The sequence below is a fragment of the Hipposideros armiger genome, unplaced genomic scaffold (assembly GCF_001890085.2).
Source record: "Hipposideros armiger isolate ML-2016 unplaced genomic scaffold, ASM189008v1 scaffold_160, whole genome shotgun sequence".
NCBI classification, from domain to species: Eukaryota; Metazoa; Chordata; class Mammalia; order Chiroptera; family Hipposideridae; genus Hipposideros; species Hipposideros armiger.
The window spans coordinates 1,820,473-1,833,835 of NW_017731510.1; the positions used below are offsets into that span (position 1 = coordinate 1,820,473).

Below are 13,363 nucleotides of genomic sequence, written 5' to 3' on the forward strand. Positions count from 1 at the left end.
TAGATGTAGCTTTAGATCTATGTGCCTATAGTTGAAATTCTGAAAGGAGGTGAGATCTTTCAAGAAGTAAGGGAGCAGGAAGGGAACCATATGGAGTATCATTGAAGAAGTGAATGCAGGAAGATCTACAAAAGCAGACTGAAAGGAGCAGCACAGAGGAGCAGAAAGAGCTGGGAGTGATGGAGACACAAGCCAGAAGGAAGGGGAATTTAAGCAGCAAAAAGGGTAGTTTAATAGTCTGGGAGAAGAGGGACTTTTTCTACTGAATGGAAAGGAAAGGAAGGATAAATGCTATTTAGGTCAGACCTAATCTTGGGGTACAACTGAAATTGGATTTCAGTATTACCACATTGATTGAATTTTGTTTTGCTTTTCTTAATTCACAGGGCCATTTTTTCAGTATTCACCTTCGTTTGGTCCCAACGTTTATATTTTTCTCTCTCATTCACACACAAGTATGTCCTTGTTCTAGCTACAAGAAGTAGGATCACAAACTTTTAGGGATCCTGAGTGATGGTGTAATACATACAGTTATGGTAAAATGAGTTTGTTTTTTTCCCATCTCAGGAACGCCAGCCACTACATCTGCTTCTACAACAGGCTTCAGCTTAGGATTCAGTAAGCCTGCAGCGTCTGCCACGCCGTTTACTCTGCCTGTTACTTCTACCTCAGCTAGCGGTCTTACTCTTTCGTCTGCTCTGACATCAACCCCAGCAGGTGACGCACAATGGGAGAAAGTTGCATTTTATGGTTCAGTTTTAATTCTATTTGGTTAGTGAACATGGGTATCCACCTTTATTAAAGATAACTTCAGTTTGGGAAACTTCTCATTTAAATTATTCAGCAATTTTGACATAAATTACTGATTATGAAGAAGCAGAGGCCATCTTGGAAGTTGGTCTTTACAGGGCAAAGCAGAAGAGAGGTAAAATGTAAAACTGTTAATATCTAATTTGTTTTCAAGGAGCATTTTGGTGACAGGGAAGGATGAGATTTGCACAAATCTTGCCTGGCTTAGATTCATTCAAATTTGAAGGTGGAGTTGGTGGCCTGAGCTAAAAACTCTCTATTACTGTCTAAAATCAGTTACCCGTTACCATTCTATTATTATCCAAAGCCCTTTTCTCTGTCACTGGTTCTTGCTTGAAGGTACTATTTTTCTTTATTCATAAGTATATATAATTTTATCTTTATTGAGTAGTTTTTCCCAAGATCCACTTTTATCATGGACATCAGTTTTGTTTTTAAGAAAGTATTTTGTAGTTTCTGTGGTGTTCTTAGCAGTGTTGTTTCCTTTTGAAGGCTTACACTCTCACTTTTTATAGCATCCACAGGGTTCACCCTAAATAATTTGGGTGGAACAACAGCTACCAGTACGACTGCATCAACGGGCCTTTCTTTAGGGGGAGCCCTAGCTGGTTTGGGAGGCTCGCTTTTCCAGAGTGCAAACACAGCAGCATCAGGTAATTGATGGTGTTTATTCTCCAGAAATAGTAAATACTTTTATTTAAATTTACTTTATTTTGGCATTTTGAGCAAATCACTTTGTCTTGTTAACCTGTATGTTTTCCTTTTTGTATGAAAACTGAATTATAATGTTTTTTGTGCGTAATTGGACCTAGCCATATTTGAGAAATAAATTTTTCTGTTTCTCAATATTGACTGACTAGAAAAACAAAGAGGTACCTGTTTAAGGAGTCAGTAAAGTTTCTAGAGAAACCTTTCTTTTTAATTAAAAAAGTTTGAGTAGTCTTGGATCATTTACTGCCTACATTGATTGTAAGACACCTTGACCTTTCAAGCCCCAGTTCTAGGAATGGCTTCCCATTGCAGACATCAGGAAAAGGGCTTTGAAGACAAGATTTTAAAATATAAATATTAAATAACTAATATAGTCAGGCAAAATACTAAAGTATTAGTTCACCTGGCAGAGAACACTGAATGAATGTTTTATATTTTGGGTTCATTTTTCATTTCATGCTTACTTTGAAATTAGCCTCGCGTTGAAGATTCTGCAGATGTTTTGAATACTGGCTACAGCTAATGCCAATATAGGAAAACGAGTGGGGCCTTGTGGGATTGACAAAAGCTTTACTCTTATTTGAAGAAATTGTGTAATTGCCTCACATAACAACGTAATATCAAGAATTTCTGTTTAACTGTTTACAGATTAGGAAATGTTGATACATGTTAAAATCACAGAATTTCCAGTAATATCAGGTTAATTTAATTTACAATGGTTATTTAATTTTAGAAGTCTCATTGAACACCTAATATGTATCTAATGCCTTCCTTGGTTGTGTGATAGACATGAAGGAATATGACATGATGTTTTCTGTTAAGGCTGTCATTCTTTGGTGTCCTATTCAGATACTAAATTTAATGGGGAAATTTCAAGTCAGTGCGAGGGGAGAAAAGAAGTTGGTCAAGATACTGTATAGAAATTTGTAGTGTTCAGATTTGCATTGATCTTTCAAATACTTATCTTTGTCATTGTTGTCTAACTTTATAGGTATTGGAAATGTTTTCTAATAACCAAATCACCAGATGCCTATAACATACATTTTTTTCAGGATAAATATTTAAACATCTCTCCCAAAGAGTCCTATGAGAGCAAAACACAAAAATTACAGAAAGGGGAGGTAGAGGGTTGTTTTTGTGTCTCGTTATTGAGCTTTTCCATCTGCTCTGATTTTTCTTAGGCTCTTGACACAATATTCAATGCTTAATTTTATTTATGTTAAAGGTGCCATTGATTTTAAAAAAAATCAGTGACAGCTATTTATTTAGCTATATTTGCTCATGCATTGCCAGGATTTAAATCCAGTTTTCAGTTATCCCGTGCTCTGATCAGTACATACTACTGTTTCCTCTGTTTTTAAAGTAAATAGCATCTTGTCTAAGAACCACAGTGGTGTCAGCTTGGGAATGCATGGACTTAGATGATTTAGCAATGCAAGCTCTTTGAAATTCTGCTACTTGATTCACAAGTATACTTGTATATTAATGACTTAAGATTAGCTATATTTAGGCCCTTTAATTCCTTTTATCAGTGAGGTAGGATTTAAATAAATGATGTCTACTTTTTAAAAAAGTTTTATGAAAAGAACTTGGGAGTATGAAATTTTGATGTTTGAACTGTTAGACTTCCAGTTATCAGTTCTTTAAATTTTGTTCATAGTGAAACTATTTGTTTTAAATTATACTAAAATCTTATAAATTCATACTAGATATTTATTAATCTCTATTTATTCCCCCCAGCTTTAATGAGGTGTAACTGACAAAGTTGTAAGATATTTAAAGTGTGCATGACTTGATATATGTATACAATGTGAAAGGATTCTCCCTGTTAAGTTAATGAACACATCCAATACTAGATTATTTTAAAAGTATGTAATTCTAAACATATTCATCTGAAACTATATAACTAAAACTGGTTTTGTAGAGTGTTTAAAAACAAACAAAAATGAGTGTTCACATATATCGAATTAACAGATACATTCTGACCCTTTTAATAAAGAAAAATCACATCATCCAAACTACATACACCATTGAATCCAAGTAAGACTATCAGTCTTTGTCCAGAGCATGCTTTAGACTTGTTTCTTGTTATTTGCCTAAATCAAATGTGAAGAAAATCTGGGATCTGACTTAAGAGTGTTTGAGTGCTCTGGTCAGAAGGAGAGATGGTTATAAAGACTTCCTGTGAACTTTGTAAATGATGTCTGGCTTGTTTGTAGGACTTGGACAGAATGCTCTAGGCTTGACTTTGGGAACCACAGCAGCTACTTCAACTGCAGGCAATGAAGGCCTTGGTGGTATAGATTTTAGCAGCTCATCAGATAAAAAGAGTAAGTAATGTTATTGTAATTTTATGTTTTAACAGTTCTGTTGAGGGAACTTAAATTCCTATGTATGGAAAACAGTTATATATTCAGTAGTAAAGTTTTTATTTTTAAGTTTGTTTGCATAATATTTCAAAAATTTGATATGTTGTGTACTTAAGATTTTGTTTTGGTAGAAAACATTTGTATGTGCCTGTGTCTTGTGTAGTTATCTTAATGTGTGTATTATATATTTTTTATTTGGGATCATGATATGTTGTTTTGAAACCTGTTCGTTCTCATATATCACAAGTATTTGTCAATGTCAGTAATTCTTTGAAAATATTTTAATTCTGCTTGATAGCAATTTTATGAATGGATATATGATAATTTAGTGTTTATTTCTAGTTCTTTTATTCTGGGAAGTATCACTGTATTGGACATCTTCATAGAGAGAGCCAGTGTAGTATTGTAATGTAAAGAGTGGAACTCTGGAGCTAAGTTGCCTGGGTTCAAATCCTGGCTCACCTATTTGCAAGGTTTGTGCCCCTACTCAAGTTATTTATCCTCTCCGTGCTTCCGTTTCCTTGCCTGTAAAGTGGGAGAAGTAATAGTACCTACTTTGTAGGGTTGTTTTGAGGATTACTATTCGTAAAACTTACCAGAGCCAGTCCCATAGTAAATACTGACTAGGTGTTTGCTTTTATTAAAAGTTTTTGTTCATATATGTGGTTATTTCTTTAGGGCAAATACCTAGAAATTGAATCATTGGCTTAAAAGATGGACATTTTAGAGACTCTTGATATATTGTGAATTGCTTTCCAGAAAGATTTTACCAAAATTATTTGCCTACCAGCCAGTATGAAAATGCCCTTCTTGCTGTGCTCTTGCTATACTGAATGTTTTTTAAAAAATTTGCCAATCCAAATTCGTTTGAAAAGCTTTTTATTGTTGTTGGTTCAGTGTGTGATTTTTTTGTTTTGTTTTGCAACATCTCTTCTGCTTCTGATGAAAGCATGTTTCACTCAAGTACATATTGCATTGAGCCCCTGAAGAACTTAGAATGAGGTAATGGATGAAGGTGTAAAATAATCAGTGTCCATATATCTGTATAAGAATTTTTTAAATTGGACATGGGTTTTATTATAAGGAGATACTTTTTATTCTACGGTGAATTACTCTCCTAAAAGTTGGTAAAATACTTATAAACTCATACAATTTGAGTTTATTTCTTTTTGAATGAAAATTTACTAATTTTTAAGCATAGGATCCTATCTCTTGTTTTTACGTAGTTTTCTTTGTAGCAACTTCATAATTAGAAAAATAGCCTTAGATGTTTTAGCAGCTTTTTTCTTTTTTACTCGGTTGGAGCAGCCCTCCAACTACTTTTAAGCATGAGACTACTACTCTCTTCATTGTGATTGCTTTTAGTCTCCACGTGAAAGAGCAGATCTAGGCAAAGAAGTAAGAGAAATGTAAGGAGTTAATTTCCCCACCCTCCCCATTGTCCTGCTCTCAAACTGTGCCTTAACGAGACTTGACATAGAATAAATATCAAGGGATTCTTTTTTTAATCCAAAGGATTTCTCTTTTTTTTTCTAGTAGCTGTATGAATTAGCGTGGGCCTGTGGTATCAGTGGGATTTGATCAGATGAAGAGTCGTAGGAAACAGCATTCCATGAGGAGGGACAGCATGGATTGAGATCTAAAGATGAGAATGATCTTGACCCTTTTGAAGAACTGCTGGAAGTCCAGTGTGGCTTACAGAGCAGGAAGATCAGATAACAGAGATCACAAGGGCCTTTTAGGTCTCATTCAGGAGTTTTGTAATTATACTGAGGACAGTAGGGATCTGCTAAAGGGTTTTGATCTGAATAATGTGACTTGATGAGGTTTGTGTTTTAAGAAGAGCATTCTGACAGCCACGTGGACAATAATGTGCAGGAAGGCCAGAGTGGATGTGGAGAACTGTGAGGAAGTTTTTGTAGTGGTCCACAGGTAGTACTGAGGCAAAGCTGGGCAGACGAGTCAGGAGTCCGCGGTCGTCTAGACACAGGCCCAAGTTTTATAATATATACATGTTTGTGTGTGGGGTAACTTATAAAATGTAATAAAAATGGAATATCAAAGAAACAGCAAAATAATGCATTAGTCAATAAAAATTTTGAACTCTTTTGGAACAAAAATTAAATCCCTACTTTATATTACTGTGCCTTACAAATCTAAGACTCTGTCTATAGAACAGTGCCAATTTCAGAAATGTTAAACTGGAAAAGAAAAAAAATATTAGAATCAATGAAATACAAAATATGGAAAAATAAATTAGAGTTGGATTAAAGGTGAAAAAGAAACCATGTACAAAGGTAAAAGATAAATGACAAATTGAAGGGAAAATACTTGATTTCTGGATGATTTTTTCACATGTTAACATCTCTGAAATTGAGATGTATCTTACAATTATAAGGATCTAATTTTAGAAATAGACATGAAATACGATATATGTGAGACAAAGAATTAATATATTTAATGTTGAAATAGCTCTTAGAAGTCAAGAAAAGTACCTCAAAAATGTGCAAATAGCATGAATAGGGAGTTCACAAAAGGAGAAAAACACTCGAATAATTAACATTTGAAATGTTTTACTCAGTACTGTCAGGAATATGAATTAAGATTATAATGAAGTGACATTTTTCACCTACATACTGCCACTTATTTATTTTTTAAATGTGTTGATTGTTGAGGGTGTGATGGAATAAGAACTCTTTTTCCAGTAGAAGGGAAGGTAAATTGGGACAATAGTCTTGAGGGATCAGTTTGGTGTGATAAGTCAAAGGTCTTCCCTGGCATAGTCTTTGACCTGTAAATTCCTGGAATACAAATAAAGTAGTGCACAAGTATTGATAGATAAACACATTCATTGCAGCAGTGTTATTTCTATAGTAAATGCTAATATGCTAAGGAAAATGCATATATGTACTCTGTGGTCATTTAAAGTCATTTTAATTGACATGGAAAGTATTCAGAACATGCTGAGAAAATATATGTGCATTAAAGTATAATATGGTGACCCTGATTGTTTTTAAAAATGTATGTGTATGTGCAGAAAAATGTTGGAAGGAACCACTGAGGCTCTCTGGTGGGATGAAATTTTGTGTATTTCAGTATTTTCTGTGTTTTCTTAAATAATCAGCTCTTATTTTTATAGCCAGAAATAAATTTTGGAAAATCGGAAAGTGAGTGACAGCATTATTGTGCTTAAGGAGCATTTTTACTTTTTTACTTTTAGATGTATACTATTCATGGTAACTGTCCAGTAGGTGTTTATTACTGAGAGCTGTTGAAATGTCTGCAGACATTAAAAATTTTCATTTTGAAAGACTTGCTGTAAAATATTTAGAGAGTTCAGGTAATCTCTATTTTATAATAGTATTCCATAATGATTGGGCCTTATAAAGTGTCAAGTAAAGCTCTTAGGAGTGAAACTGCTAGGCAGGAATATTTTTCATGGAAGATAGTTGAAAAAGGAAGATTCTTGCCATTGAAAGAAATTGATGCAAATCAGCTACATAACTATGTTTATTTTTACATAAACATGTCTTCATAACATGCTGTGTTTGGAGTTTCTGACAAGTCATGACATTGCACAATGTTTAAGGGGCAGTCTATGAAATGTTTAACAGTTTCTATTTATACTTTAGTTTTCATTAACTTAAAACTTGTATTTGAAATTTATTGTTATACTACCTATTTTTTACACAAAGCTTCTTGAATTTTCTAGGTGATAAAACAGGAACAAGACCAGAGTAAGTTTGCAATTTAACTTTAAAAATATTTTAATTGAAGAGTTTTATTTATTACATTGTAGGCAAATGGTATGGTTGGCAATAAATGAAACCATATAGGCATTTAGAAAAAATTTTAACTAGTTCGTGTCAAAAATAAAATAGTAAACAATGTGTTCTAAAAAGATTATGAAAGGCCAAATCTTTAATTTTTAATTGTTAAGAAAATTTATAACCAATTCTTTCTAGGAAGTTGTTGGCTTTTCCCAAATAATACAAATGAATATAAATATGTGCATGTGTTTGTTTAAGTTATTAAATAATAACTCATGGAACTTTAATCTTGGAGCACCTTTTATATATGTAAATGAAAATATATGTATGTGTGTATTTTTATTTTATATATGCATTACTATACTAGTACCATTTATTTCCTTATTATAAAGAGGAATGATAGCCTCTGTATACATCATATATGTGTTTGAAAATCATTATTTTTATATTTCTCACCCAATTTGTATTATGTTAAAGAAAGCATTTGTAAATAAGTGATCAAGTTCACTCCTTCCAAACATCTTGTGTATATTTTAGCCCTATTCCATTAGTGAGGAAGCTTAGAGGTACTGAGATTTGCCTAGTTATATCCAGGAAGTAGTAGCAAATCTGTGACTGAAATCTGTTGGGTCTTCGGAAAAGTCATGACATATTTTGTCTGTTTTTCAAAGGTAGGTTATTTATATAAAGAACAAAGATCCAGGCCGGCCGAGTGGCTCAGTTGGTTAAGAGCTCGCTCAAGAGTTTGAGCTCTGAGCAACAGCGGTTCGAGGCCAGCCCGAGCTGAGCAGCCGCTAAGCTGCCAATAGGTAGCAGGATGGCTCAGCTAAAAAANTGAGGTCTGGCTGAGTAATAGGACCTGGGATTTCATATCCGAGCCCTAGCAACTCGTCAGTCTTAGGCACAGAATGAATGTTGAACGAATGAATTAAATTATAGCTTATTGTATGGGGTTTTAGAAAAAAAAGACAATTAATAGAGAATTTTAAGTAGGACAAATAAAAGTTTCTCCCTGATAATTCAGATTCCATTGCAGGATATACGGCTTTAGACATTACAGTGCATTAATGATTTCGTAGTTAACGAGCTTTCAAGTCTTTATGCCCCTTGGGATCCTGTCTATTTTTTTGTTTTGTTTTTGTTTTAAATACGTTTTACAGCATTTATTGGTGATAATTTTGGACAGTATACAAAATGGTTGTGTTTTAGTGACTTATATTGCCTTGATTAAATTGCAAAGTGTAGGTATTAACGGCATATTCATCGTTTGTGTGTAATCTTCTACATCACTTTAAGTGGTGACAAAAATTTGGCTAGCAGAATTCCAGAAAGAGGCAATTAAAATAAAGATCATTTTAATGGTGACAGATTTAACCTTTAGAACTAAATCTTTTGAAGACAAAGGTGGAAGAGTTCTTTAAATCCAGTGTGCATAGGATGAGTTACAGGATATCTTGTGAGGCTTGAAGAATGTGGTTGTAGATTAAAGAGACAAAAATACCTTCAGCATTGTTTGTATTTATAAGGAGGGAGGGAGGGAAACCATAGACTACACAGTCAAGTCAGAAATCTGGAAGTTTTCCTTAATACCTCCTTTTCTCTCACTCTACACACTTAATCAGGCAGGCCTGATAATTTTAATTCTTCATTTTCTATTTGCTTCATTTCTGGTGCTACCACCCTGTTGCAAGCCCTTGTCATTTGTGGAACAAATATTTATTGGACACACTCCTATGCAGTAGGCTCTGTTTTAGGTGGTAAGATAAGTAAGAGTCCTGCTCTCCTGAAGCTTACATTCTTTTTTTTTTCTTTTTTTCAGATTAACATTTATTTTTTAAAATTTTTATTGTGAAATATGTTTTTAAATTAGTTTCAGCTGTACAACACAGTGCAGTAGTTATACTTTTTACCCCTCAAAGTGACAACTCTCCTCCCCCAATCCACCACCTCTCCCCCAATCTGCTGCCCCACTCCCCCCCCCATATCATACATATCTATTACAATTCCCTTGACTCCACTCCCACACTGTACTCCACGTCCCATGACTATATATATATATATATACACATATATATATATATTCAATTATGGTTGACATACAATATTATACAACATCAGATTCAGGTGTACAGTGCAGTGGTCAGGCCTCTACCCCATCCATGAAGTGGTCTCTAACAAGACGTGACCATCTGACACCCTACAAAATGTTTACAACATTATTAATTATATTCCCCAAACTGTCTTTCATATCCCTGTGGCAATATTGTAGTTACCTATTTATGCTGTCTAATTCCTTCCCCTTCTCCCTCATCCGCACCCCCCTCCCAACNAACCTTTTGCCATCTTTCAGTGAGCTTCATAATTCCTCGTTCATAGAAGGACCTCCCTTTATTTGTGAAAAACTGAACAAGGTGCTGATTTACAGCCTCATCTGAACTGAACATTACACCATGCAAGGAGTTTTGAAGAGAGCGAAACAAGTGGAAGTCTGACAGCACAAGGTCAGGCGAGTATGGTGGGTATGGCAACACATCCCATCCAAGCTCCAATAATTTTTGATGGGTGATCAAACTTGTGTGTGGTCTCGCGTTGTCACGATGGAACACAACTCCTTTACAATTAAGAAGCTCTGGATGTGTCTGGATGATGGATTTGTTCAAACTGTTCAATTGCTGACAGTACACATTCAAATTGATTGTTTGGTTCCTTGGTAGGAGCATGAAAAACACGACACCCTTTAAAATCCCACCACACTGAGAGCATAACCTTCCTCTGATGAATGTCTGCTTTCGATGTCATTTGAAGCGAATCATCACGTTGGGACCAAGACTGTTTGCACACCACATTGTTGTCAGCAAGCCACTTCTCATCACCAGTTATCAGTCTCTTCAAAAAAGGATCATTTCCCTCACATTTAATGAGCATATTGCAGATGTTTATATGCACCCTTAAATGAACTTCTTTGAGTTCATGCGAAACCCAAATATCCCAGCTTCTTCAGGTGGTCGTGAACGCTTGAATGATGGATGTTCAGTGTTTTTGCAATCTGGTGTCGTATAACATGGGTTTGACTTGATTAATGCCTTTATTTTGTTGTCATCAACCTCGGGGTGCCTCCCTGACCGAGGAGCGTCGTTGAGATCAAAATCATCAACATGGAATTTCGTGAACCATCGTTGGCACTGACGTTCTTGTAAAGCATTGTTACCATAAACTTTATGCAACTTTTCACGAGCTTGATGCGCGTTCTTCCCTTTATGGAAATAAAACAGTAAAATATGGCAAAAATGCAGTTTGGTCTTCCATCTTCAACTTGTAAAATCTCCAAAACTCAACCAAATTGCTCAATTTTTTTTTTACACTGAAGCTAGAACTGTCAGCTGTCAAATGACATAGCAATAACATAGATGCGAATGACTCTAGTACTTCCAAAAATGAACTATTGCCACCTGTTGCAAACATGCGTCATGACTTTTCCAAAGACCCCAATAACTCATGAATTCATTACAGTGTGTCAAATTTCACTTATTCCTGTCTTTAAATATTTATGACTCCCTTAAGCTATTACTGTCTTATTTTATTGAAGAAAAAATTGAAAAGTTATAAAATAAGTAAATAGTGTGTGCATCTTATTATGTGAAGTTTTGTAGACTTTCTTTAATGAATGCTTTAATATTTTTAAACTGAATAAAATACCAATCATACAATTTTTGAACCAGGGAAGTTAGTTCAATGTCCCATACAACCTGTAGTATTTTCTGATTTTTTCCTTAAACAATTAGTCACATGCACTTATGTAGATGCCAGTGTTCTTATAAAAGAAGTCTCCATGTCAGGTGAATTGTTAAAGTAATATTATAGGTCAGGAAGTTTATTGTTCTTTATAAAGAACTTTGAAATCATCCACGAAAGCTTTAAGTGGGGCATATTTGCTTTATTTTCTTGTATCTTAACACACTAATAAAACTCAGCTGTCAGCTTTTTATAATCTCAATGGTTTTAATACATGTGTGGCATTTTTCTTAGGGATAGTAAAGCACTGAAGGATGAAAATCTACCTACTGTCATCTGCCAGGATGTTGAAAATCTCCAGTAAGTGTGTCAAATATAATTAGATAACTCATACTTGAAGAATGCTAGAGTATATTTTAGGGGGAACAACTCCTCTTCCTCCTAAACATTTTACCTGGGGTTAAATTTTTAATGCTTTTAGAAATGAGAATGAAAGCAGAACAACAGGAATTAAAAAAAAATCTGTAACTACCATTTTGTGAAACAGCATGGGAACTGTAGGTAAATTTTTATTTTTTGCTTCTTAAAACACTTGGACTCTAACCAACCTATTGTAAATATACTATTTTCCTGTAGGGAACCAAAGGTGTATTTTTTTTTTTTTTAAATCAGTTTTGTTTTGTTTTGAAGGAAATTTGTGAAGGAACAAAAACAGGTCCAAGAAGAAATTAGTAGAATGTCTTCGAAAGCAATGCTTAAAGTACAAGAAGATATTAAAGCTCTGAAGCAGCTTCTGTCATTGGCTGCCAGTGGATTACAGAGAAACACTCTCAATATTGACAAATTGAAAATAGAAACTGCTCAGGTAAACTACTGTAAAGTCACTTTATGGTAGGGGTTTTTTTGTTTGAAATGGAAATAGGTATTTTTTTAAATTATAAAGTTTAATACTGTAAGAAAACCATACAGCTCACATACTTTTAAATTGCTTTAATCATATTTACTAGTTTTTATTGAGTGCTTACTATGGATGAGGCAGTATCCTTAAACTTATGTATTAACCCTAAAATGGGGTTTTCTTGACAGCCCTGTGAGGTAGGTACTATTATCTTTATTATATAAATAAGAAAACAGGCAGAGTGCCTTGTTACTAAGTGAGAGAGCTTGGATCCAGACCCTAGTAATCTAACCTGAGCTTATGCTGTCAACTCCTTTGTTCCATAAGAGTGCCTGATGGCATAATTGTTATGCGAGAGGAAAACAGGCAGAAAAATATGTGTTTTGAATCTGTCAGTTATTAAATAAAAATTCTATCATGCTTTATAGGTCTTAAATTTTACTGATGTGTTGCCAGTCTCAGCTTAGTAAAAATGGTATTGAGGCTAATATCTTCCATCATTTCTGTCTACTTGTTATTTGTCCCTATGGTATAATATACAATATATATGAAATAAATAATACCTAGTTCTTTTTAATGTGGGTTTATCTGATGACTGTGCTTTTCATAAATGAAGTGATTTTTTTTTTTTTTAAAGATTTTATTGGGGAATTGGGAAGGAACAGACAAGTTGCTGTCCTTTTGTTCTTCAGTCTAGTTGTGGAGGACTCTGCCTCACTGGCCCATGTTGGCATCATTGCGTTCCTCCCCGGTGAGGCAGATCGGTTGCCAGCCTCTGGACGGCCACTCACGGCGGCTCTTGGCAGCTCACACTGGCTGCCGGCCACTCACGGTAGTTTATGGCAGCCCACTGCAGCAGGGGCTGCAGCCTGCGCTGTCACCGGCGACCCACGACAGCCCAGCTCCAGGTCAAGCTGTTGTTCACCATCTTAGCTGTAGAGGGCAACGTCACTGGCCCTCATGTGGGATCCGAAAACCGGCCCTGCTGCTCTGAGCTGGCGTCCCAAGCCAGTTCTTAATCAACGTGCCACTTGGCCGGCCCTGAAGTGAAGATATTTTAAGTGAAAATTTTA

At 35.0% G+C, this 13,363-nt stretch overlaps 1 protein-coding gene across 1 annotated transcript in view; it reads left to right on the forward strand.

Moving 5' to 3' along the window:
• NUP58 (nucleoporin 58) overlaps window positions 1–13,363 on the forward strand; it is a 56,900-nt gene that overhangs the window by 22,294 nt on the left and 21,243 nt on the right. Inside the window, exons 4-9 of the mRNA XM_019651434.1 lie at window positions 568–717; window positions 1,326–1,463; window positions 3,741–3,851; window positions 7,603–7,627; window positions 11,687–11,752; window positions 12,083–12,257. Of these exons, the coding sequence (XP_019506979.1) occupies window positions 568–717; window positions 1,326–1,463; window positions 3,741–3,851; window positions 7,603–7,627; window positions 11,687–11,752; window positions 12,083–12,257 (665 nt within the window). The remainder of the gene's footprint in view (window positions 1–567; window positions 718–1,325; window positions 1,464–3,740; window positions 3,852–7,602; window positions 7,628–11,686; window positions 11,753–12,082; window positions 12,258–13,363) is intronic.